At 50.2% G+C, this 25,961-nt stretch overlaps 1 protein-coding gene across 3 annotated transcripts in view; it reads right to left on the reverse strand.

The window, feature by feature from the left end:
- The window catches only part of TRRAP (transformation/transcription domain associated protein), a 1,075,110-nt gene that overhangs the window by 282,323 nt on the left and 766,826 nt on the right, over positions 1-25,961 (reverse strand). For all 3 annotated transcript variants that reach the window (XM_085629333.1, XM_085629332.1, XM_085629331.1), the window contains one exon: positions 12,785-12,906. In XM_085629333.1, coding sequence (XP_085485459.1) covers positions 12,785-12,906 — 122 coding nt within the window. The remainder of the gene's footprint in view (positions 1-12,784; positions 12,907-25,961) is intronic.

Below are 25,961 nucleotides of genomic sequence, written 5' to 3' on the forward strand. Positions count from 1 at the left end.
TATGAAAAAAAAATATTTGTAATATATGTATAGCTAAAATTTAATGGAAGAAGACATGGGCAAATAAGTGTCTAAATACAGTATTAGCATCAGCAGAGGATTGCGGCCGCGTGAGTTATAGTTGCCTGCACTAACTATAACGGGGGAATTTCATTGGTTTTTTATCAGTAAAATGTCCAGCTAACTATAACATGTGTGAAACCTATGGTTTTTTCAGTGATATATATATATATATATATATCACCAAAAACTCCCTCCTCACGAAAAGAGCAGAAGCCAGCCAGGGAAAGTCCACGGAAACACTTTATTGCGGCAAATGCATTTTGGCCTGACGGCCTTCCTCAGTGCCCAAGCAAAGTTTCAGGAGGTTTCGTAGTCCCAATTTGAATATGCCCAGCTCCGTTCTGATTGGACAGCATTGGCTCCACCTCCAACCAGGTGAATCTGCTCACGGATAGTAGCTCACAGGTGACGAGTGAACTACCAGTCCCAGAATGCTGTTGGCTATTCAGGTAAGTGATGCAGGGGGGTATCTTGATGCTAAAATGGTCGTGCTGCGTGCTGGACAAACAGTGGGAGTTCCGAAATCACAGTCCTGCTGCGATGTTTGTCGAGGGCTCCCCTGGGTCCCTGGACCACACCAACCTCTGTGCCTAGGAATCCATCCGGCGGGGGCAGGTATGGCCATGCATCCCATCCACTGTGAGGCGAAATCACCTCACAACCGCCATACTCCTTCCATGGCGATGAGGCGAGCCCCAGCTTATCAATACCTTGAAAAGAGTCCAAAGACCGCCGAAGCAGCAGCCAGTAGAGTTGGGGCCAACTTGAAGTGTGGGGGCCTCTGTATCACGTCACTAGCTGACGTGAACAACATCACCAAAAACTCCCTCCTCACGAAAAGAGCAGAAGCCAGCCAGGGAAAATCCACGGAAACACTTTATTGCGGCAAATGCATTTCGGCCTGACGGCCTTCCTCAGTGCCCAAGCAAAGTTTCAGGAGGTTTCGTAGTCCCAATTTGAATATGCCCAGCTCCGTTCTGATTGGACAGCTTTGGCTCCACCCCCAACCAGGTGAATCTGCTCACGGATAGTAGCTCACAGGTGACGAGTGAACTACCAGTCCCAGAATGCTGTTGGCTATTCAGGTAAGTGATGCAGGGGGGTATCTTGATGCTAAAATGATCGTGCTGCGTGCTGGACAAACAGTGGGAGTTCCGAAATCACAGTCCTGCTGCGGTGTTTGTCGAGCGCTCCCCTGGGTCCCTGGACCACACCAACCTCTGTGCCTAGGAATCCATCCGGCGGGGGCAGGTATGGCCATGCATCCCATCCAGTGTGAGGCGAAATCACCTCACAACCGCCATACTCCTTCCGTGGCGATGAGGCGAGCCCCAGCTTATCAATACCTTGAAAAGAGTCCAAAGACCGCCGAAGCAGCAGCCAGTAGTGTTGGGGCCAACTTGAAGTGTGGGGGCCTCTGTATCACGTCACTGGCTGACATGAACAACATCACCAAAAACTCCCTCCTATATATTTTAAAAGGGGTTAGGCCCATAAGGAGGGCCCCTTCCTTTCAGTTATATATATATATATATATATATATATATATATATATATATATATATAAAAATAAATTAAAGGCCGGGGCCTGGGGCTGAAATCTATAAAGTTATATATATATATATTTATATATATATCCCCTTGCCTTCCGAGGGCCTGAGAACTAAAGTGGACTTCTTGGGGGCCTAGAAACTCTATTGGTATCTTCTGTATGTCCAGGTGAACCCAACCCCCCCACCCCCCTGATAATTATAATGGTTCCAGGGGCAAGGAGAACAAACCACCAATGTAAATATTCCCCCCCTTGGCAACCTGAAATAGATTTGAATACCTGATAATTAAACAAACCTGAAGAACATGTGAAAAAGAAAATGTATACTTTACCTAGATTGATACATACATCTGATATTAAATTAATGGGGTTTGAATTACCTCCTAACATGTACAAATAATCACCTATAGATCAATGTAAACACAGTGTTAAAAAAAGGGACAGAGTGCAAAGACAGGGGAAAAAATCAAAAAGACAACAATATACAAAATAAATGGAAAGCCCACAATTTGAGTTGGGCTTTTGGCAGTGGTGACTTTCTTCAATAGACCACTTTAAGAGACATCTTTTTCCCTCTGTTTCCTTCGTTTGGGTCTCTTTTTTAATCTAGACTTGCCTTATTCTTCTATAGACATCAACGTATTGAGATTATACATATACATCAATAAAAATTCTCTTCATTTTCCTGTTGAACATGTGAAATTCCACAGGTACAAAGTCCATGTTGTGGCTCTTTTCCTAAAGAAGGTGCCACATGTTCTTCAGGTTTGTTTAATTATCAGTTCTTCAACTTTATTTCAGGTTGCCAAGGGGTGATTATTTACATTGGATCTCCTGTAAGTCCTACACAGTGGGATTCCTGATAGACGGTCTGAGGCCCAGCCCCTTTTCTCCACCACTCTCAAAACTCCATTTCTAAACACCATAGAAATTTAAACAGGGACGTTATAGTTAGGAAATAGCATTTAAAAAAGCCTTTGAACTTCACTGGGAAAAAACACAAAGGTTACAGGTGCGTTATAGTTAGGAAATTGAATTTTTTTAAAATTAGAAATTCACTGAAAAAAACAACGATTACAGTGATGGTAAGGTTAGGCTAAGGTTTCACTCATACAAAACCAGTGAAATCCAGCAGTTATAGTTAGCTGAGCTAACTATAACTCACACCCCCACAATGCACTGCTTATGACCTCACAAATTACATCACTCATGATATGGTCAGAGACATCACTGATGACATCTAACTGATGACTGATCACTGATGACTGACTAACGGCATAATAAAGGGAAAGGAAAACTCAATGGAACGAAGGGAGCTTTGAAGAGAGATACACCACAAGAGAGCGTTAGGTGCAAGGTGCAAAGTCGCATGCACAATCGTTCCAGTGTTACAATATAAAATCCCCTATAAGGGAAACAAAATTACGCTAAATATACCCAGGAAGGCCTATGAGGTATACAGAAGATGTTCCATGAGGAAAAGCAAACAAGGCAATGTTGCATACGCACAAAGCAAGCGCTTTAGCATAATAATTACTTGCATGAAGCCTGGAAATAAGGAAAAACCCTACACCATCCGGGATTGAAACCCACTCAGCGCCACAAAAAAAATTAAAAAAAATTGCTCGGAAAGCGGGAACTACAATCTGTCTTTGATGGTTCCGAAGAAAAAACATAACATCTTACAAAGGCAGGAATACCTCTCTTGGTGCCACCCGAAAGTGGAATGGTTAAAATGAAACGGAAAGCCAGAAGTCTGCAAACTGCTCAATGGAAAGAAAGAAAAGCTCCCTCCGACTAACTAAGTCCATGTAGAGCTAGGAAAACAAGTCTGCTGGGAAGGCGGAAGTACAGAGTAAAAATAATTAAGAGGCAGCCCCGCCTGAATGTCCTGAAACCACCATAATGCAGAGTCAGCATGGGCACCAAATAGACGGTCGCAATCAAAGAGCATGTCAATCAAGATGGCTTGAACAGCCTCCAAAAACCCCGATGTGCGCTTCCAGGGATGTCGACATAGTGCCACTGAAGGAGCCACAGCCCGACCTACGGAGTCTGTGGTACCCATATCACATTCAATGATTAATTTAGTTGCTTATTTCCCATCTCGTATTAACCGGACAAGTTAATTCCACGTCTCATCCGGAAAGGGAGGGCAGCAGACGTGCCAATGAATCCCACAATATCTCAGATAAGCATCAGAGAATGCAAGAAGTATTGAGGAATTGCAGAGCAGAACTGGTAAAGGAGAAAAGAACAAGTTACTTACCTTCGGTAACGATGTATCTGTAAGAAACATTAGTTAGTTAGATTCCTCACCTTAGAATATCCCCAGGCGTCAGACTGGATCCGGAAGATTTTTCGTCAGCAATACCCCTTGCGCGTCGCTAGGCGTCGTCTGCGGCTCCGCGTCCGTCGTCGGCGTCGTGCGCCGGAATGACGTCGTCGGAGTACTTAGACGCCGCCCTCGCGCGCTGACGTCAGTTCTTGTACATAGCTTTCCGCGCCAGGAACGCAGAGCCATGCAAAGACCGACACTGGTGCCAAAAATAAAATCATGGGGCCTGAAAAGGACAACCTTAACCCTAGATGTCAGTTCGCAGAACGGGGAGGATGGGTGGGTCGGTGAGGAATCTAACTAACTAATGTTTCTTACAGATACATCGTTACCGAAGGTAAGTAACTTGTTCATCTGAAAGAAACACGTTAGTTAGATTCCTCACCTTAGAATAGATACCCAAGCAATACCATCCCCGGTGGTGGGTCTGCGAACCAAGATCACACCAGAAAGTCCGGGAGGACAGAACGGCCAAAGAAGCCATCCCTCCGGACTTGGCTGTCAAGGCAATAATGCCTGGCAAACGTGTGTAACGAAGCCCACGTCGCCGCCTGACAGATGTAATGCAAAGGGACTCCCCGTCCCAAAGCAGTAGTAGCCGCTGTGGCCCGAGTAGAATGGGCGCGCAGCCCAACAGGAGGGTCCTTTTTTGCCAAAGAATAGCAAATTTTGATACACAAAACGACCCACCGAGAGATGGTCCGTTTGTGCACAGCTTTCCCCTTCTTAGCGCCCACGTACCCAACAAAAAGCTGGTCGTCCACCCGGAACTGTTTGGTGCGGTCCAAATAAAAGGAGAGCGCACGTTTTGGGTCCAGACGGTGGAGCCTCTCTTCCTCTTTGGAAGGATGCGGAGGCGGAAAGAAGGTGGGCAAGGTGACAGACTGCCCAAGATGAAATGGAGTCACCACTTTCGGAAGAAAGGAGGGACGAGGCCGAAGGACAACCTTGTCCGGATGAACAGACAGAAAAGGAGGCTTTGAAGATAAAGCCTGGAGCTCACTCACCCGTCTAGCCGAGGTGATGGCTACCAGAAAAGCAGTCTTAAGAGTCAGAAGACGAAGAGGACAATTGTGAAGAGGCTCGAAGGGAGCGCACATCAGGAATGTCAAGACCAGATTCAAGTGCCACTGAGGCATTACAAAAGGGACAGGAGGGAACGTGTGAGTAATGCCTTTCAGAAAGCGTGTAACCACAGGGGACTTGAAAAGAGAAGGCTGATCAGGAAGCCGCAAGAAGGCGGAGATGGCAGCAAGATAACCTTTCAGGGTGCCCAGGGCAGAGCCCTGCCGGGCCAGAGAAAGAAGAAAGAGAAGAACCTCAGAAAGAGGGGCGGAAAGGAGATCCACAGCCTTTGCTGTGCACCATGCCACAAATTTGTTCCACCGGCAGGCGTATACCGTCTTTGTGGAGGGACGCCTGGCTGCCAGAATGATATCACAGACTTCAGGAGGCAAGTCAAATGGCATCAACTGCCGCCGCTCAATCTCCACGCATGGAGGTGGAGGCTGGACAGGTTCGGGTGGAGGACCGTCCCCTGCTGCTGCGACAGAAGATCCTCCCGAAGGGGCAGACGTATCGGGGGATCGGTCAACATACTGAGTAGCTCGGGATACCAGTATCTTCGTGCCCAATCCGGAGCCACCAAGATGACTTGGGCCCGGTCGTGCCTGATCTTCTTCAGCACTCTGGGCAGAAGTGGTATAGGCGGAAAGGCGTACAACAGACCGCAACTCCACTCGTGACGAAAAGCGTCGCCGAGCGAGTGCCGCCTTGGAAATTCCAACGCGCAGAACTGCTGACATTGCGCGTTCTCTTCGGTGGCGAATAGATCTAACCAAGGCTCTCCCCACTGCAGAAAGAGACCTTGCGCCACTTCGGAGTTCAAACGCCATTCGTGATCCATCATGCACCGGCGGCTGAGTTCGTCCGCTCTGGCGTTCAGAGAGCCCGCCAGATGTTGAACCACTAGGGTCACGCCCTGGTGTTCCAGCCACGTCCAGAGGCGCAGAGCCTCCTGACAAAGGGTCCACGACCCCACCCCGCCCTGTTTGTTGCAATACCACATGGCGGTGGTGTTGTCCGTGAACACCTGCACGACACTGCCCCTGACAGAGGGAAGGAAGGCTTTCAGTGCAAGTCGGATCGCTCTCAACTCCAACAGGTTGATGTGGAGACGAGACTCCGCCGGAGACCAGAGGCCTCTGATCTCCGCCTCTCCCATATGGCCACCCCAGCCCAGGAGGGACGCATCCGTCACTACGACATGCTCCGGTTGGGGAAGGGAGAGGCTCCTGCCCATGACCAAATCGCGGTCCGTGAGCCACCACTGCAACTGTTGTGCAGTGCCCTCCGAGATCAAGACATGGTCGGACAGGTTGCCGTGATGCTGGGCCCACTGAAACTTCAGGTCCCACTGCAGAGCCCGCATGCGCCGCCTGGCGTGATGCACTAGTAGGATGCAGGAGGCCATCAGCCCCAGAAGCCGCAACACTAGCCTGACCGAAACCCAGGATAGAGGCCGAAAGATGGGAATCAGGGCCTGTATATCCCTGTTCCGGTGGATAGACCCGGAACTGCGCCGAATCGAGAACTGCTCCGATGAAGAGGAGCTGTTGAGAGGGACTCAGGTGTGACTTCGGCACGTTGATGGAAAATCCCAGCAAATGCAGGAGATCCGCCGTAGTCTGGAGGTGGGAGACGACTGCCTGGGGCGAGCCCGCCTTCAACAACCAGTCGTCGAGATAGGGGAAGACTGGAACCCCTGATCTGCGCAGATGAGCTGCGACCACCGCCATCACTTTTGTGAACACCCGAGGGGCACTGGTGAGGCCGAAGGGGAGCACGGTAAACTGAAAATGCTCGTGGCCCACCGTGAACCGCAGGTAACGCCGGTGGGCCGGCAGGACGGGGATATGGAAATATGCGTCCTGCAAGTCCAACGCTACCATCCAGTCTCCGGGGTCTAGGGCAGCTAGAACCTGAGCCAAGGTTAACATCTTGAACCTTTCCTTTCGGAGGAAGGCATTGACGTACCGGAGGTCCAAGATGGGGCGTAGGCCCCCTTTCCCCTTCTTGGGAACCAGAAAGTAGTGGGAATAGCAACCACGACCTACTTCTGGACTCGGAACGCGCTCGACGGCCCCCTTGGCCAAGAGGGCCGAAACTTCCTCGCGGAGAAGATTCAAATGATCCCCCGAGATACGGTGGTGCTGCGGTGGCATGGCTGGAGGGGTCGTCTCGAAGGGGAGGGAGTAGCCCCTTCGGACGATTTGCAGCACCCACCTGTCCGATGTAATGGACCGCCAGTGGAGCAGGTGATGGCGAACTCTGCCGCCCACTGGCGTGGAATGGGCCTGAAAGCTCGGACTAGGAAGGCTTTGAGGCGGATGCTGCCGGGGTGGATGTGGGCTGACCACGTCGTCCTCCAGATCCGCCACGGCGGAAACCACGTCCGCGACCGCGCGCAGGTTGGTTCTGCGGCTGGTGGCTGGGCGGACGTGAGGAGGCGCCCCTTCCTTGGCCACGAAAGGGGCGAAAAGCGGAGGTGTGCGCCCGCGGAGCCGAGAGGCCCAAGGACTTGGCCGTAGCCCGGGAGTCCTTAAAGCGGTTCAGCGCACTGTCCGCCTTCTCACCAAACAGGCGAGTGCCATCAAAGGGCATGTCCATGAGGGTGGTCTGGACATCCTCGGAAAATGACGTGGACCGCATCCAGGCGTGGCGGCGGAGCGCCACCGTGGTGGAAATCGCCCGACCCAGCGAGTCCGTGGTGTCAAGCCCACATCGTATGGCGTGCCGCGCTGCATCCCTCCCATCGGCCAAAGCCTGGGTAAGACGTGTCCGGACCTCCTCCGGACACAGGGGCAGCACGTCCTCCACCGTATCCCACAGAGAATGGGAATAACGGTCCAAGAGACAGGCGGTGTTTAAAGACCGCAGGCCCAAACTAAGGGACGAGAACAGTTTCTTGCCAAACTGCTCGAGCCTCTTGGAATCCCGGTCCGGCGGAGCTGTCGGGAAGGAGGATTGGGAGGTAGAGGCCTGGATAACCAGACTCTCGGGGGTGGGGTGTTGGGACAGGAAACTGGGGTCGCCCGGAGCAGGGCGGTGGCGCCTGGCAACGTTCCTATCCACAGGAGGAACTGTGGAGGGCTTGGACCAGGTGCCCTGCAGAACGTCAGTGAGGGCCTCATTGAACGGCAGCAGAGGCTCAGTGGAGCTTGCTGTGGTTTGAAGCACCTCAGTGAGGATGTTAGTCCTCACAGCCACGGCAGGCAGCTCGAGCCCAAGGGCTGCGGCCGCCTTGCGCAGCACCACAGAAAATGCTGCACCCTCCTCCGAAGCCACAGTCGGAGAAGTGAATCCAGTGTCTGGCGATGTATCAAGACCACTGGCCTCCCCCAGTTCATCTGCCCAGTCCTGTGAAAGCTGCGACTGAACAGCCATAGGGTCCTCAAACCCCTCCCAGTCGCCCCCGTCGTCCGATTCCTGATAAACAGGAGGAATGATCGGAGCCGGACTGTAGAGATGATAGTTCTCAAGCGGCGCCGGACGCGGCGTCGGTCGACGCCATTGCGGCGCCGGGTCCGGAATAGGGCTAAACTGGGGTTGGACGCCGTCCGGAGTCGGCACCAAAGGCGGCGGCGTCAGCGGCACCGGAGGAGTAGGCGTCTGCGCCGGCGGCGCCGGTGACGGCGTCGGTGGTTCATGCGCCGGCGGAGAAGTGGTTAGGTCAACCGGCGTCGACGGGGGCCCAGGCATGGGCCCCGCGGGGACCTGCGGCGTCGAGACCGGAGTCGTCGACGGCGCCGGGGCCGAAGCCGCCGGCAGGCAAGGTCGCCCAGTCGAGTCCGCGGGGCCCGAAGGCGCGCCAGCGGGCGTTGACGGCGGGGCCAGGCTCCTCATGGCCGAGAGGAAGGCACTGACCTCCGCCGGCGTCGCGTTAGTCCCAGGGACCGGAGGGTATGGGGACGGGCGCGGCGCCTGCGGCTCCGCCGGAGCCGCGGGGGTGGAACCACTTGGACCCTCGGCCGAGTCGCGCGACCGGCGAGGGGAGTCCGAAGAGCGATGTCGCCGCTTGGACTTCTTAGAGCATTTGGACTTACCCGACGACTTGGAGCCCGACGATCGATGGTGGCGTCGGCTAGGGCTCCGCGAGCGATCCTTGGACCTCCTCCTGGACCGGGATCGCGCACGACGCGGAGCCGAGTGGCGAAGCTCGAGAAGCTTGCGGGACCGCTCCCGCCGAGCCTTCGAAGTCAGGGCCTGGCAATCGGAGCACGACTCCGCGTCGTGGTCGGGGCCTAAACAGTAGAGGCACCGGCGGTGGTGGTCGGTCACCGACATCAGTCGATGGCAATCCTCGCAAGCCTTGAACCCAGGCATCCTACCGGCACCAGATGTCGACAGACAAGGATCAAAAGTGATCAAAAAAGATTTAGTCAAAAAAGACTAAAAGGGGTAGCTCTCCCGGATCTGCGCTTACTGGCGCGGAAAAAAGAAGAACTGACGTCAGCGCGCGAGGGCGGCGTCTAAGTACTCCGACGACGTCATTCCGGCGCACGACGCCGACGACGGACGCGGAGCCGCAGACGACGCCTAGCGACGCGCAAGGGGTATTGCTGACGAAAAATCTTCCGGATCCAGTCTGACGCCTGGGGATATTCTAAGGTGAGGAATCTAACTAACGTGTTTCTTTCAGATTATGACTGCCACAAGTGTCTAGTCTTCTGGACTGTATGGAGGGACAGTAGGGAGAGAGTCGAAAATGTGGGCAACCTAAGCAGCCTGTACCCTAAAACAGTGATGAGTAGGATGCCGGAGAAGACATATCACAGGGAGCCAGACGGTGTCTGTGAGAAACAGAGTGAACCACATTATCGGTGTGGAACCTCAATGTTGTTGTCTTTTGAAAGACACACACCTATACCTCTTTACTATCACCCGTGGGTTTGGGCTTTCTTTTCCAAAATGAAACATCTCAATTTGTGATGCAGGCTCCCCTCACAAATGTACTAACATTGCTGCATAGTTTGGTTGGTACGAAGAACCACCTAATAATCCACGTTCAACTATAACTATGCCTCAATATTGGAAAGCCATTATTCCACTGTTGAACAACAATGACTTACTATATTTATGGGTGGTCTAATAGAATCAGGTTGGCAAGGTTACAATAAATATTTTCTTTTTACTAGCTTCCTTAAGAAAAACAACTTGATCAGATTGCTCCCTTTTTTTAAAGAATATTATCTGGCAGGACCATCCAGATTGACGGAGCAGCAGAGGGCAAATGCAGCAACGATCCACCCTATCTAAAGTTTCTGCCATACATCATTTCAGAATAAAATGCTTCACCTGGCTCAGCATTTTCATAAAAAACTTAAGGCTGGACAGAACTCAAAGTTGTACTAGGCACTTGACATTATTTCAAGTTTTTCATAAACATCTGATCCGCTCCCTTAAAGCTGGTGTTTGTTTTTTTTTCTTCTTTTTTCAGAAACAAGAAAACACTATGGCCCTGATGCACTATGGCCCTGCAGGTGAAGACAATTATTGATTTTCACAGCAACTGGCATCTCAAAGCATCAAAGGCAGTGGACCACAGATCGATGTCACCTTCAAGCCAACTCCAATGATTGATGGATGGCCGATCCAGCTGAGGCACCAGTAGCAGCCAATCAGCAGCTCTGTCCCACCTCTAACTGAAACCAAGAAACTATCAATTTTGCAGACAGTGAGCATTGGCAATTTGCACCAAGGCTTCAGTTCTGCACCATCAAGATCTAAATGACAAGTCCCCCCCCTTTCACATTACACCGGCTCTTTGGTTTATTCCAGGCTTGACTAATCCAATTCTCTGTAACTGGGTGTGGCATAGCAGGCATTATGCCAATGCAGGGGGCTCAGAACAGAACGTTCACACTGGTTATTAGGCATAGGAATGTTGGCTATATGTCCAAAACCTGATGAAACCTTCACGGGCCGTGGATAAAGAACCATGCCAGCTTTTAATCTATCAGTTGTGTGCATGGGTTGGCGGATATGTAGCTAATGAAATTATTTCAGTAGCTCTCTCCTTTTTGTTCAGCAACCATGGGAAACTGCAGCTTTTTCATTAGTTAGACGATAGTTTAAAGGGGACAGTTTTCTAAAATATTCTACCATCCAAAAACAAAAACACATTTGATCCTTTCAAACACAGCCCTGATAACACAACACATCATTTAGATCTACACTGAAGTTTGGAAGCTTTACTCGTACAGTGTGCTGCTTCCAAGTTAATCATCAGCATTATCTTTGTACCTCCCTAAGCATTCCACCAATACAGCTAGTAAAAAGAAATGAGCCAAATCTCCATATCTAATCCTGGCACACCATTTGGCAGCATGGCTGAGCGCAAGGATAACACTCTTCGGGATACTAGCAACTGTTGCAATACAGAACACAGCATAATTGAAAATAATGTTCAGACAAGGAGAATTACAAAAAATAATACAAATCTATTAGTAGACATTACTGCTGGTATGACAAAACAGTAATGTCCAATCAAGATTAAATATATACAACGAAAAAAAGGGTGTTTACCTTGAGTGACACAATACAATTAATTGATTGTAAGAAATCTAGAAAGTCAATGTTGGGTGCAACAGGTGAAATGAGAATTACATTAAAAATGGAGGACTTCTTTAGAATTAAAAGGATGATTGATTAAGCCAGTGTCATAAAACTACTCTATTAGTGTTGAATGTTGGGCTCAGTTTACAAAGTTACATTCTTAGTCTTATATGGAAAAAACACTTCCACTAACAGAATGAAGGACAGGGTTCTGAAGAGGACTACCTCAGAATGGCCACACTGGTTGTAACTGACTGGGAGCTAAAGCAGAGTTGGCTTGATGAAAATGCCCTTGGCAAGGCTATTGGATAGTTTCTACTTATGGACCTAAAATGAGCAGTGATAATTTTGGCTCCATGTTTAATTGTTTCTGAAAATATGCTGATACCTCTAGTCATTGATGACCCTGGTTACAGGTCTGATGTGTTTTTCCTACTGGAGAGTCTACTATAATTGTGAACAAAGTATATGTTTTCCTGGCTTTCCCGACAATTATCTAAGCAACAGACATGAGGATCAGTAGCAGGTACCTCAGACTATTCACCTTTTGGCGTATAAAAAATGGCATATCGGGACGTTCTGACACTTCTTTGTAGAAATGGACTGTCATCTCCTCCGTTCCTCCACCCTTTAATGGTGAAGACGTTTCAAGCCAAGGAAAGGATTGTTTTCCACAGATTTGAAGGAATCTATTATATAAATTGCACTTTCTATACACAGATCATGCTTTGAAACTCAATTGAATGCTATCTTTTTCAAGGAAGGCTGACAAAAATACTGACAGACATTCCTTTTTAATGGGATAGCTGTTGTGAGTGGTGCAAGTAGAGAGTACTGGATCAACAACCACATCCTTGGATCAGAGCATCTGTGTAAATCATCATCAACACAATATAGAACATAATTACAAGTACTTTGAAAGTATTATAAAAGAATAATGTCTCTCACTCCAATCAATTTAAGAAATATGCCTTTAGTAAGAAACATCCAAACAAGGCTTAAAGTGCAGATTAATTTAAACTCTTTTGCATTCATCCCATCATTTTTCCACACAACATTATGCCATTCAACTGTGAAACCTTAGGAAAACCTGAAAGCACTTTCCATTGGGACAATTATTTTACCTTAGGTAAGTCAAAGGAGAAATAGGATTACTTATAAAAGTCATACATTTAGCTAATCAACTGTGGTTTCTGAGTAACTGCTATAATTACCTGTAAACATAGTTAACAAGGTCCAAAAACTGAGCATTTAATTCAAGGTCCTCTGGAAAATTCTTTTCAATATAGGTCATCATTTTTACTAGCAAAATAGACTTCTCACGGAGCGTAGGTACCTGCGTAAAGGGAAATCTTTCAGTTAATCGCTGAAGAAAGAAGAAAAGCCATGCCATGGAAGTATTCTAAAACTATTTCAACAAGGGTAACTCAAGGAGCACTGGGGCGCTGCGGTAATAACAAAAAACACATCCTGCCATTTTTATGGCACCTCTGGGACTTTAAGTGTTTTGCCAGAGGTGTTTGGAAGTTTGGTAAGAGATGCCACTTAACATAAACATAAAGGGATCCCGCAGTTCAATCAAACGAGAAGAGGGCATGGGGAAACCTCTTATAAGATCTCAATCAATGGAGAAGGCGCGCTTTACTGCAACCTGTGCATGCTTTCACCTTATAAATATTTAACACATGATCCGAGGCAGTTGAATGCTAGAAGCGAGAAGTGAGGGAGAGAGGAATGGAGGGAGAGAGGAATGGAGGGAGAGAGGAAGAGACGGAGAGAGGAAGGGACGGAGAGAGGAAGGGACGGAGAGAGGAAGGGACGGAGAGAGGAAGGGACGGAGAGAGGAAGGGAAGGAGGGAGAGAGGAAGGGAAGGAGGGAGAGAGGAAGAGACGTACGAGTTACTCACCTTCGGTAACGATGTATCTGGTAGAGACAATTCTAGACGCAGATTCCTTCACGTAGAATTATCCCCAGGCGTGAGACTGGATCCGGAAACTTTTTTGCCACAGCAGCCCTGCGCGCCGGGGTCGGGGCGACATCACGCGACTCCGCCCAGGCGTCATCTGCGTATGTGACATCAGCGAGGTCACATAAGACTCGCCCCGGCGCGCCTACGTCAGTTTTCTTCTGAGAACTTTTCCGCACCACAACGCGGAACCACCAGATGAAAAACTGTGGAGGCATGGGAACAGTGCGCGAAGAGCAAAAAAAATTGGAAAGAAACAGTGACTAACACCACCACCAGAGTAGTGCCAACGCCGCATTACCCAAGGGCAGGGAAAGAAGAAGGAGAACAAGCAGAAACCTGCACAGTCACCCTGCCAGCACATAGACAACCTCCCATCCCTGTGCCCCGGAGGCAAAGAACATGCGTAAAAGTCATGGCACACGTAGTAAACCCACCCCCCCATCCTGAGCAAGGAATGGGACCAGTCCCAAGACAGACAGGGACAACAAACCTCCAAGTCACCTTAACCTAGAGGGCAACCACCCACAAGGGACAAGGGCAAGACAAGGCCAGATGACCCTTAATCAGAGGTTAGCAATGGAAGGAAGGGAGGACAGAGATATAAAGCAATCCCCCCTGAACCTGGAGTAGCCAGAGTAGCAGGGCACCGGAGCACCGGAAACCCATCCTCCAAAGGACCAAAGGAGGAATGAACCACCCCCAGACGGAGCCACCTGTCAAGAACAAGGAAGGCACTCACAGGAGACACAGCCCCCCCACCGGGAGGCGAGTACCGAAGACCAACCCAAGGGTCCTCGCAGAATAGGGGAGGAAGGGCGGGCCGTGAAGGAATCTGCGGCTAGAATCGTCTATACCAGATATATCGTTACCGAAGGTAAGTAACTCGTACATCTGATAGAGAGTACTAGCCGCAGATTCCTTCACGTAGAACAGATACCCTAGCCATACCCCCTGGGAGGAGGGTCTGTGAAAGGACCCCACCAGCCAATGCAGAACAGAGGGCCCCACTGGGGACCAGATCTGTGGACCAGGTAGAACCTCCCCCCTGCTAGGCCAAGGGAACCCCCAGAAGCAGAACCCCACCGACCCCAAGGGGATGTAGGAGGGAAAGAAGGCTGAACGCTCGTACACTCACAGCAGAGGAACCAAGGGCAAGGACGGGGAGGCCAAAGCACCCCACTCCCCCACAAGAAGCCTAGAGGGCCTAAGGCAACGAGGGAAAAGAAGGCAAACCCACTCCAGATGGAGAGCAGCCTGCCAGCCAGAACAGCGCCGGCAGTCAAAGCCGCAAGAAGAACAGCCCGAGGCCCCAGGAAGGCCGAGGAGGCGACGCCTGGCAAGGGAGAACACTGGATCATTCCAGACCTCAGGATAGGAGCAGGGAGAGTAGGAGATGACCGGGCACACCACTACGAGTGGCCGCGCACAGGACCTCAGGAAGCAAAAGCAACCTTCCTAAACGCCATGGAGAACAGGCACCCGAAGGCGACCAGAACCCTCTAGCAGACCGCAAGCTATACGACAGCTACCACTACCCCACATAGGGTACGTTAAGTCCCAAGAAATGGGAACCCTTTTTGGAAGAACTTCTGCAGCAGAGGAAAAACAAAAGAGCTACAGGGGAAAAAAACCCCTGCTGAAGGCGTGATAAGCAGCCCAAGCAAAGCAGAAGACCCAATCTCAGGGCCAAGTCAGCGTAACAACTCCTGCAAAACCCACACACAATCAACACAAGGGCCGCCCAGCAGCCAACAGTGCCAAAGTCCCAAGAAATGACATAAACGGCCAGAAAACACACTCCACAGCTAGAACAACCGGCCTAAGAAGGCTCAGAATCAACCCAACTCAGAAGTCACTGAGGAGGGGACGGAGGAGGAGGAGGAGGACGGAGCCCCGCCAAGAGCCTTTGGATGGCAGAGTCAGCCGGGGCATGGAACAACAGGCTGCCATCAAACGTAAGGTCGATGAGTCGCTCCCGAATATTCTCAGAGACTATTCCGTCCCGAAGCCAAGCACGGCGACGGAGAGCGACTAAGGAAGCCATGGCCCCGCCCAGCACCTCGGAGATGTCCAGAGCGGAGCAGAGAATAAACGCCGCAAGCTCCCGGCCATCCAATGCATGATGCCGTAAGTCCACCTGACCAGACTCCTGGGACGCTGCATATCCCAGAGACTCATTGAGTCCCACAAACAGGAGGAGGCCCTAGCCAGCACACACAAGGTGTTAAGGGCCCGCAGGTCCGTGCTGGTCGAGGCGAACATGTTGCGCCCCCAAGAGTCCAGCCAGCGGGCCTCTCGGGGCGTCAGGGTCAACAGTGGCGGCAGGGAGGGAAAAGCAGTCCGCAAAAGGGGGTTGGCGGCTGAGGGGTGAAGGGAAAGACACGCCGGGTCACACGGCGCCGGGAGGTGCCAGTGCAGAAGATAAGGCACTGAGGTCCCCTGAGGCAGGACGCCTCCAAGCCCCAGTCAAGAAAGAAAGGAGCGAACCTTCAAAGGGAAGTAAGACTTCCCTCCCACCTGAGCCCTGGTGGAGGACCTCCAATAGATGGTCCGCCGGAAAGTGAGCCACCGGGTCACCCATGCGCAGGATGCCCACAGCTGTGGACACCGCGTGAGCGACGGCCGCACCCACCTCCGTAGGGCCCCGTGGTGCAGAAAGCAGCTCCTCCGTGGGCAACGGCTGCAAATTAATGCGGCCGTCCCCGAGGCCAAGCAGGACGGGTAAGGGCCAGACCTGGAAGTCAGAAGGAGCCAAAGAATGAGGGACCTGCCGCTCTTCCGATGAACACCTCTGCCTCAGGAAGGGCGGGGAGCCGCACTTCGATGCCGGTGAGAAAGACACCACACGGCGACCAGTCTCCGGGGAGGACAACACCAATATACAGCCTGCCTCTGGAGAAGAAGGGGTGTCCGAAGACGAATCCGCGGTACGACTCCTGCGCGTAGCCGCAGAGTCCGCTGCTTGAGGCAGGACGTCTGCACCATCCGGCGTCACCGGACAAGGTACCTCCAAGTCAGACCGGAGCGGAGACCGGAGTAGAGCTGGAGCCGCTCCGGCGAGGCACCCAAATGACGCCGACCCGACCCCCGCCGAGGCAGCCCCCTGCGTGGGGGGAACGAGACGGGCCTGGGGAGTGGCACAAAGCCCTCCGCCAGTCGCGGCCCAGAATGAGGCGAAGATCGCTCGGCAACCCATGTGGCAGCGCCAGGAAAGATTCAACCTCTGACTCGCCCTCCGACGAGGCAGCCGTCTTTGGGGAGGGACGAGAGGGGCCCAGAGAGGGACGAGGTGTCCTCCCTTGGCCTCGACCCGGAGCAGGATGAGGAGGGTCCACCGACCCCTGTGGCTCTGCACGGTCCAGCTGCAGCCGACGCCGTAGCGGCGTCATCTCGGCCTTAGACAGGACCACCTTGTCAAAGGACCGAGAGGGGCTCGGGGATGCGACCTGATCCCCGGCGACCTCCCGCAACACCAAAGGGACCCCCGCGGGAGTTTGCAGCGAGGCAGAGACACCGTGGCCTGAAGGAGGTGCCTCAGAGGAGCCGCACCCCAACAGCACCACATCCTCCAAGCCTGGATCCGAACCAGTCGGGCCAGAGCCACCGGTTGCGCAGGGTGAGGGATCCGCCGACGCCCCAGGAGTGGAAGGAGGAGGAGACGCCAGCGAGGTCTGCAAAGCCGCCGCGTATGTCTCCATTTGGACTCTCGACGCCCCACCACTGGGAAACGGTGGATAGGACCACATGCGGGGCCGCATCGTCCGCAGAGAGTCCACGCCCCCGGGGACAAACTGCGACACTTACCCACCGGGCATCAATGCTCACGTGACATCGGAGAAGGGCGAGGACGACGACCACGGCTGTATCTGAAGCCGTCCACCGAAGCAGACCGAGGGGAGGACGTCGACCTGGAGAGTCACGCCAAGAGAAGTTTTATTCGGCGCTCCCGCCGTGACTTCGGCTTCAACTGTTAGCACGCCGCACAATCTGTGGTGCCGTGATCCTCCCCCAAACGCAACATACAAATGAGGTGAGGGTCCGTCGCCGACATAAGATGGCCACAAAACGTGCAAGCTTTGAGGGGATGGGAGGGTGAGAGGGGAAGGGAGGGTGAGAGGGGAAGGGAGGGTGAGAGGGGAAGGAGAGGGGAAGGGAAGGAGAGGGGAAGGGAAGGAGAGGGGAAGGGAAGGAGAGGGGAAGGGAAGGAGAGAGAAAGGGAAGGAGAGAAGAAGGGAGGGAGTGAGGGAGGGAGCGAGGAAGGGACGAAGAGAGGAAGTGAGGAAGTGAGGGAGTGAGAGAGGGTGGGAGAGAGTGAGGGAGTGAGGGAGGGAGAGAGGGGAAGGGGAGGAGAGAGGAAAGGAGGGAGAGAGGAAGAGATAAAGGGAGGGAGAGAGGAAGATATAAAGGGAGGGAGAGAGGAAAGGAGGAAGAGAAGGAGAGAGGAAAGGAGGAAGAGAAGGAGAGAAGAAAGGAGGAAGAGAGGGAGAGAAAGGAAGTGAGAGAGAGAAGGAGAGAGAGCGGGAGGGAGAGAGGAAGGGACAGAGAGAGGTAGGGATGGAGAGAGGTAGGGACGGAGAGAGGGAGGAAACGAGGCACAGCATAAACACATGCTTCTCTCTCTAACAATCCATGTTACATTTGTTTTTTTAAAACATTTATTTGTTATTTTTCAAAGCATTCCCCCTCCCAATATCTTTTGAAATTCAATATATAAATCACTTTGATGCCCCAAGTCAGCAAGGGTGCCATGGGCCTTAGTCTAGCTTCGAGGCATCCACATGTTAAAGTCACCTGACAGGAGGGTGTGCTGGTCGAGGCACCCCAATACCCACCCAACTCGTACGTCGCACGTGTCAGACAGACTCGCTGACCAATAACCGTGCAGTTCTGCTCTGAGCGCTGTCCCGGCACAAGCACCAGGCTGGCAACTGATGCGCCCAGAAAAGGTGCAGCAAAGTGGGATTTGTGGGAGGGGGCAGTGAAAACACTGGCATCGCTATTTGAATCCTCGTATCCCCCGTATCCCCCGCCCTTCCACCGTCAGGGGATGTGCAGAACACAGGCGGGTGGAGTTTGTCTCACCAAGAAGGACGTCAGCAGGCCTCATGTTAGAATAAGTCTCTCTCAGAGAGGCAAGGGCTTTTAATACACCGCAGTGGGAACACTTCGTTATACAGGCGCAAATCAAGAAATCACCATAAAAAGGGGGGAATTTAGACTGCTGAGAAAATGTCCTGCCGCGAATATGTAATTCTCCTAAACTGGGAATGCGTGCCCAAAACCAACTCAAAAAGGAATTTTAACCGAGCTAGAAGCGTTCTGATGACCGTCTCTAAAATCAGACCTTGAGATAAATGCACAAATTTGAAATGTAACCCTAGGGTGTGTACATTACGCAACACAAACAACTGGCTGTTGTCGCTTAAATAACAGGCGTCGTCAAGCGAGGCAATGGACCTCATGTTAATCACCCTGGGAAGAGTGACAGAGTCGACCCACTGCAATTCGAACCCGTGACCTGCAGGTTACAGAGGGGCGAGCACAATAGGTGCATTGACCTGCTGATCTACCTCATCGGCCTCGGAGTGCAGCCAGAGAAGCCCATTCAGGAAAGGGACTTGGAGCCATCAACTTGAGGGTTGGGGGGGTTTGTATAGAGGGTAAGTAACGCTACGTCGCTCAGGTTGGCATGCGTCTGCCAGCATTTCCTGTGCGATAGACAGTAACCTCCTGTCATTCAGCGGCGTATCCCTTTAGGTGCACGTTCCTGAATACCATTTTCGTGCTTTCACTGTCTCAGTACAGTTGCCACGTGCTTAGATGTCCAAAGCTGCTATACTTTTATAAGAATGCCATTTTGAGCCTCCATAATGAGAAAGAATGACCACTCTTAGCATGCATCCAATGCCAGTTCTGCAGTGATGGAATTAAAGAGGGGCAGGGAAGAGGGCGGGCCTACAGGGGCTGCAGAAAGAGCCATCAGCAAGCAGCCTTCCTCTACCACAGCCCAAACTGACACGTGGACAAAATGTATTTACACGGACCCCATTAAACAGTGACGGTGGTCGAAAGAGTACAGAGCAAAACATCCTCTGCATTGTCTGGTAGAACACAAAGATTTTCCTTCAGCATCTAATTGGAGCAATTTAACTCTGAAACATGTACTCATGAGGAATCTGCAGTTTCACAACATCTAAGCCAAGAAAACCTCGCTCTTAGTTGCAGTAGTTTTGAGTAATAGCTAGAATGGCAGTCTGTCTGGGCGCGTGTCACTTTAAATGAGCTAACAACAGTCAAGACGGGCATCCCTCAGACATGCTCAACAATCAGACTTGATTCGCCCTGTTTGTGTATCATCCATGCGGTGTATTTAGGCATTTGAGATTAAAGCAGTGCTAAATTTGTAAGAAACCCTAAAAAAAACAAGCGTGGTGGCGCGAACACGAAACAGATGGCACACTGCGCGCCACTGCTAATTAAAAACAGATGGCACGAGTCGCGCTGGTTCTCCCTCCCAAGCTCCCTAGGCCAGGGGAGAGAGAAGGCGGGACATGCAGCCGCGTTTGGCCAATTGCGAGCGTGTGGTACGAGTTGAAAGTGATTACTAGAAGCCTCGCAGAGCAACGCATGCGCGCAGCCTCAGGTGAGATCTAAACAGGGACCCTATATGATTGTTGCCAATTTTCTGTAAAGGGCCATAATGTTCTTGTGTGTGATGATACACTTGTTGATCACGATTTATTACCCTCTAAAGAGAGCACCAAGCACATTTATTTTGCACCAATTTCACAGCGTCGCTATGCGTCTTGAAATTGTTTTTCATAAACTCCTTAGAATACATTTTTTTCACAATTTGGTTGTTCTTATCTAAAGTATTGTTACTAGGGACTATCGAGTTTTTTGTTATGTTTGTATTCTAGGCACTTTTTTAATAGTTTAGCTGCTAACAAAGGACTTAACACATATTCTTTTAGGAGAAATAAAAACATGAAAAGCCAAAGCTCACCGTTTCATATTTCAGGCAACATTCTGGAGTCATTTCAGGAGAGTGTCAGTGTGTGCGTGTTTGTGTAAAAAAAACAACAAAAAAACACATTTTCCACAAAGCACAACATTTCTAGGGGGCGACTGTCCTCAGGTGAAATACTTCTGCTGATGTTTCCACACAAATCTCTCTTAAAAGAGAGATGGCACTCGGAGGACTGTTGCTCCTCTAACGCACCTTGATTAGTTCTCCTCGGGTATGCAAAATAAATGAAAAACAGAAAGGACATGTTTCGACCAACTCATAACTACAAAAACCACAGTGATTTTTCCTCCCTTACAGCACACCAATCAACCCAACAGAAAAACGGTGAGGGAAAAATGCACTAATCAACATGACTGGGCGCAAATCCGAACTACAAAGATGGACCAAACCTAAACAACAAAGATACAGCATAAGTAAATCCATAGCAATACTAATATGTTGAGGTATTTAACATAATACCCCACATTACAAGAAGTCACAAATAATGCTTCTTGAATAAATGGGCAAATGCAAAGGCAAACTGACAGATCCAGACTGCTAGAAGTCTAAGCAACAACAACATTAAGGATCCAAAAGTTAAAACACCCAAATATACTCAATCGTAGATTTAAAATAAAAATATAATTTTAAGAAATCAGTTTTGTAGACCGTCTTATTCATACAACTATAAAAGAACCACATTTCGACAAGGCACAGACACAGTGAGTACAGTCCAATTAAGACAGAACCTTTTGTCTTAAATTGTTATGTTTACTGATTTTCAACAAGCACCACATATGAATAATCTATCACAGATGGGTCTTTTTAATGCAGTTCCTTAAAGCCCTCAGAGCAATCAGGGGTTTCTTAGCAGCATCCCTTTGGAAACCTTAGTTTACCACTGGTGTTCTAACACATACAATATTGATTCACTCGAAATGGATTAACAAGTCCCTACCTTTAGTTTCTCACTTTAGGGGCTGGACACTCCAGGTGAGCACAATGGCGCAAATGAGGTGTAAAACAGGATGTGGTAGGGTTAGAAACTAAAATGCAGCTTTACACACTCACTACTGAGCACGACTACAACAAAAGCTAGAACAGGGCCTGAATGCCAAAGTTAAACTGAAGACGAACCATCAAGTTTCTTTTAACACAATATAATCCTATGGCTCAAGAGTTGTGGGTGGGGTTCGGGTGCTGGTTCAAGGAATGCTACTAGAGACAGTTGGTGAACAACTGGTAAAGAGAACCACTCAAGAGTATAAATGTGTCAGACAGAAGGACGAACAAGCCATATACTTTCAGTCATTCTTTCCGGTGGATACTCTACCTCTGGATTTATCACCTCTTGAATATACTCCAAGCAACATCCTGCATACAGAAATTTGAGATAGCACTCCTGTGCCAACAGGTGATGCCTCTGCTCTGACCCATCTCTGTAAACCACTCCGCGTCTGCTCTGAATCAGCTCCGTCATCCACTTCAGATATATCACTGAGCTGTAAAAAGCCGCCAAACTGGTACAATGGTGTCAGTTCCTCTTCCTTCTTTCCATAGCTTCAATGGTGGAGACAATACCAACAAGAGTGACGGCAGGAGCAAGGTCTCAAAACTAAAACTGAACTTTAATAAAAGTCACCTGACTACTCATAAGAACTGGGAGGCAGGTGCTTTCAGTAACGAATCTACAGGTAGACAGAGTACCCACCAAACTGATTGTTACCTAAAGTAAGCCACTTCTTCTGATGGATACATCTATCTGCAGATTCAAGTCTTGAATCAATATAAAAGCAGTACCTCACAGGCAGTGGGTGTGAAAAGATGGCTAACCCATAAAGACCTTCAACACAGATCTGGCAAAATGGATATCTCTATAGATCTTGGAGTCAAGATATTAATGCTGAGTGTAAGTGTGGACCGAAACCCATGCTGCAGCACAGCAACTATCCAAAATGAGAAATCCCTGGGACAGTGCCGAAGAGGTGGTAGTTGCCATGATAGACAGGTCCCTGATACTCTCAGGAGTCTCCTCCTGGGTGAGGGCACGCACAGTGGATCTTGATTTAAAGGACAATCTAGTGGAAATTTTTTGTCAGTTTCTAAATTGTCTTTTCGGCCTTGGAGCCAGCGTAATCCTGGAAAAAATTGCTAAGTCACTGAAAAACTATGGGTTCTGTCAACATAAAAGCTAAAAACCCCACAAGGTTCAAGACTGTGCAGCTTCATCTCCTGCAAAAGTCTTAGTCCATAAGACCAGCTCGTCCAGAAAATATAAAGTTAAATGAAGATCAATAGACAAGACCTGCAGCTCACTCACAAGCCTAGCCAATGGAATGCAGACAGAAAGACAGTAACTATAGTAAAAAGCCACAAAGGACATCTGTGGGTGCATTCAAAGCATGAAGACATCAGGAAGGTAAGCACCAAAAGGTCTCACTGAGACTTAACAAATGGAGAAGGGGGAAGCAAATTGACCAACTGCTTCAAAAAGTGCATAATTATAATAGATTTAAACAGCAATCGCTGGTGTGGAAACAAAGGAAATATGACCAATACATTTTAACAGTGCCTAAGGCAAAACTTTACCGGGTAAGAGACAGCACAAATAGTAATACATAAGATAAACAAGCCTCAAAGGGTGGAATCAATATCCACCTCAGCACACCAAGCAACAAAACGGAAACATCCCTCAGAATAAAAAAACAGTAAAAGGGCATCAAATACCTCTGCAGGAAGGTCTAAAGAGATTTCCCCACTCAATCTTTGGACATAAAGGTGGAGGCCCGGTCTCCCCCACTATGACAGGAGGTCGACCGTGAGCTGAAGGAGCAAGCAAAAGTGAGACCTGGAGAACATACGAGTACCACATCCTCTGTGCTAATCTCTAAAATTAATATTAATGACCTCTGCATGGTCCTAACGCAGGTTGATAAGAATTGCATAAATTAGGATAGGAGGAAATCTGTAGAAGAGATGCAAGTTCCACCTCAAATGAAAAATGTCTCTTGGAGCTCACTGAAGCAGAAACTGCATGATGCAGAACTTTGGGCAGAGCTTATGTGGATAAAAGATACACTGGAGAAGTGATTTTAGGAAAGTATCCCTTTTTGCATGGTTGCCCCCACATTGTGCTAAACTGTTGATGTACTTTGAATGCCAACCAGGGACCCAGAGCTTATGTTCTTTCCCTAAACTGTACTGTTGCTAAACCCAATTGGCAATTCTCTGGCCACACAAGTCCCTTACAAAAGGTACCAAGGGCATTGTGACCAGGGAAGACATCTAAGGGGAGCAGCACTTATTGTGCCACCCTTAGAGACCCTGCACGCACGCACGCACACCTTTTTTGTTTTTTGCAGGCTGCGTGTTTTGGTGCAGAACAAAGTGAAGAATACACATGGCACACATCCCTGTGTGCCATGCCTACTATTCACTGCCCTGGCATAGGTGATCCACCACACTAGCTGGGTTGTCTATCCCAGTGATTAGGGTACAGGTGCATGAGCCCTGTACCCCTAACAGTGTCTAAGTCAATTCTTAGACATTGTAAGTGCAGTAATGCCATAAAGAGTATATGGAACTGGAAGTTTATCATTACGAACTCCACAGCACCATAATGGACTCACTGGAAACTGGGAAGTTTGGTATCAAACTTCTCAGCACATTAAACCCGCACTGATGTCAGTGTGGGATTTAATGAAAAGTGTACTCAGAGGGCATCTTAGAGATGCCCCCTGAAAAATGACCTACGTCTAGTGTCCTGCTCGCCAGCTGCCACAACCAGACATGTTTCAAGACCCCTGGGTCGAAAGCCTGCTGCTCTTGGGGTCCTGAAACAATGCACATCCTGGGACGAAGTGCCAAGCCTCCTCCCCCAGGATGGGCAGGGTCCACGAAGGGGAAACTTCAAAGGCTTGTCACCTTTGTGAGCAACCCCAGCCATTTGCTGCTCCCAGCAACTGGCCCTCACAGGTTCTGACCCCCACTTAGGGTGGGAGAATCGGCAGGAAAACCAAGTTAGGAGGAGAGGTGTGCCCACCTATGCCAACCCCACCCCTCAGATGGAGGAGGCGAGCACAACTCCTAGTCCCTGCCATCTTGCAGATGGGGGGACCAAGCCAACCAGAGTGAGGCTTATTCCCCCCCCTCCCACTGGAGGGTGGCATAATAGGGGGTGTATCCACCCTCTATTATTCCCCCCTTCCCACTGGAGGGTGGCATAATAGGGGGCGTATCCACCCCAAGGAAGGGACCCATTGGTCCCAACCTGTATCTACCTGTAACACCCCTAAATCGAGTATTTCAGGGCAACCCTACTCAGACAAGGAGAGAGAAGAAGGACCAGTGCTGAACTAAGAAGAGGAGAACACCCACTGACTCGGCCCGAGCCCTACTGGCTTGTCCCCACCTCGAACCAGCTCCAGCGAAATCCCAGCGTGTTCTGCAGCCAGCAGCCTCCAAAAACCCGGAGGACCTGCCCTGCCTTACCAAACCAATACTTTGTCTCCGGTGAGTACCGGATTTGCTCACCCACAGACTCTAGCTCCGGCCAAATCTGCAAGTCTGCACCACTCTGCAGCCGACACCCATGGCCCGAGTTCATGTGGCCCAACACCACGAGGAGGTCTCCCAGGCGAACCTGCCCTGAGATCTAGCGATCTCTGACCTACCTCAAATCTCCAATTGACGCCAGCAGACCCTTCCTGGAGGATCCCCCCGACCTATGCCGGTAAGAAAAACCCGATGCCTAAAGACAACCTTGCACCCACGTCCCACGGCCTTGGTTGGCCCAACCAATGGTGTCCCAGCATCTGCAGGCATCACAACTTAGCTCTCCAACCGGTGGTTGCCTCCAGAAAATCTTCGTCCCGAGCCTGCAGTGTTTGTTGCAACCGGAGAATCCCCATTGAAATCAACAGGACACCGAAGCCAAACCAGCCGCCCCTGTGCCGCTGTGGGTGCACCTTGTGTGCTAAACCAGATCCCCCTTTTCCCTGAGCCTAACACCAGGAACTTTGCTCCCACATCCTTGTGGCCTGCTCATGAGCAGCCACCAACCGAAGGCCCCCTACCCCCCATTGGATAACATTGGGCCTCAGCACTCTGTACCCAGCCGCCCTACTGCCACTGAGGGTTCTTTGAAAGTGCATTCTTGACCGTGGGGAAATCCTGGTTTTCACCCCAGAAACCCAACTCCCACAACCAATTACTTACCTGTAAACTGATAACTCTATTTCCTCCCGAGGATTGCATGGATTGCTTTTGTTTGAAAATTGTTCCAAGTGTGGAGTTGGTTTGTATGGAACACTAAGAAACTGAAAATGTACAAAACCTGATTTACTTACATTTTCTCTAGGAAGTGTCCCAGTGTGATAGCTAGGCATATCACAGTAGAAAAATAAACATTAA

Source organism: Triturus cristatus, chromosome 10 (assembly GCF_964204655.1).
Source record: "Triturus cristatus chromosome 10, aTriCri1.1, whole genome shotgun sequence".
NCBI classification, from domain to species: Eukaryota; Metazoa; Chordata; class Amphibia; order Caudata; family Salamandridae; genus Triturus; species Triturus cristatus.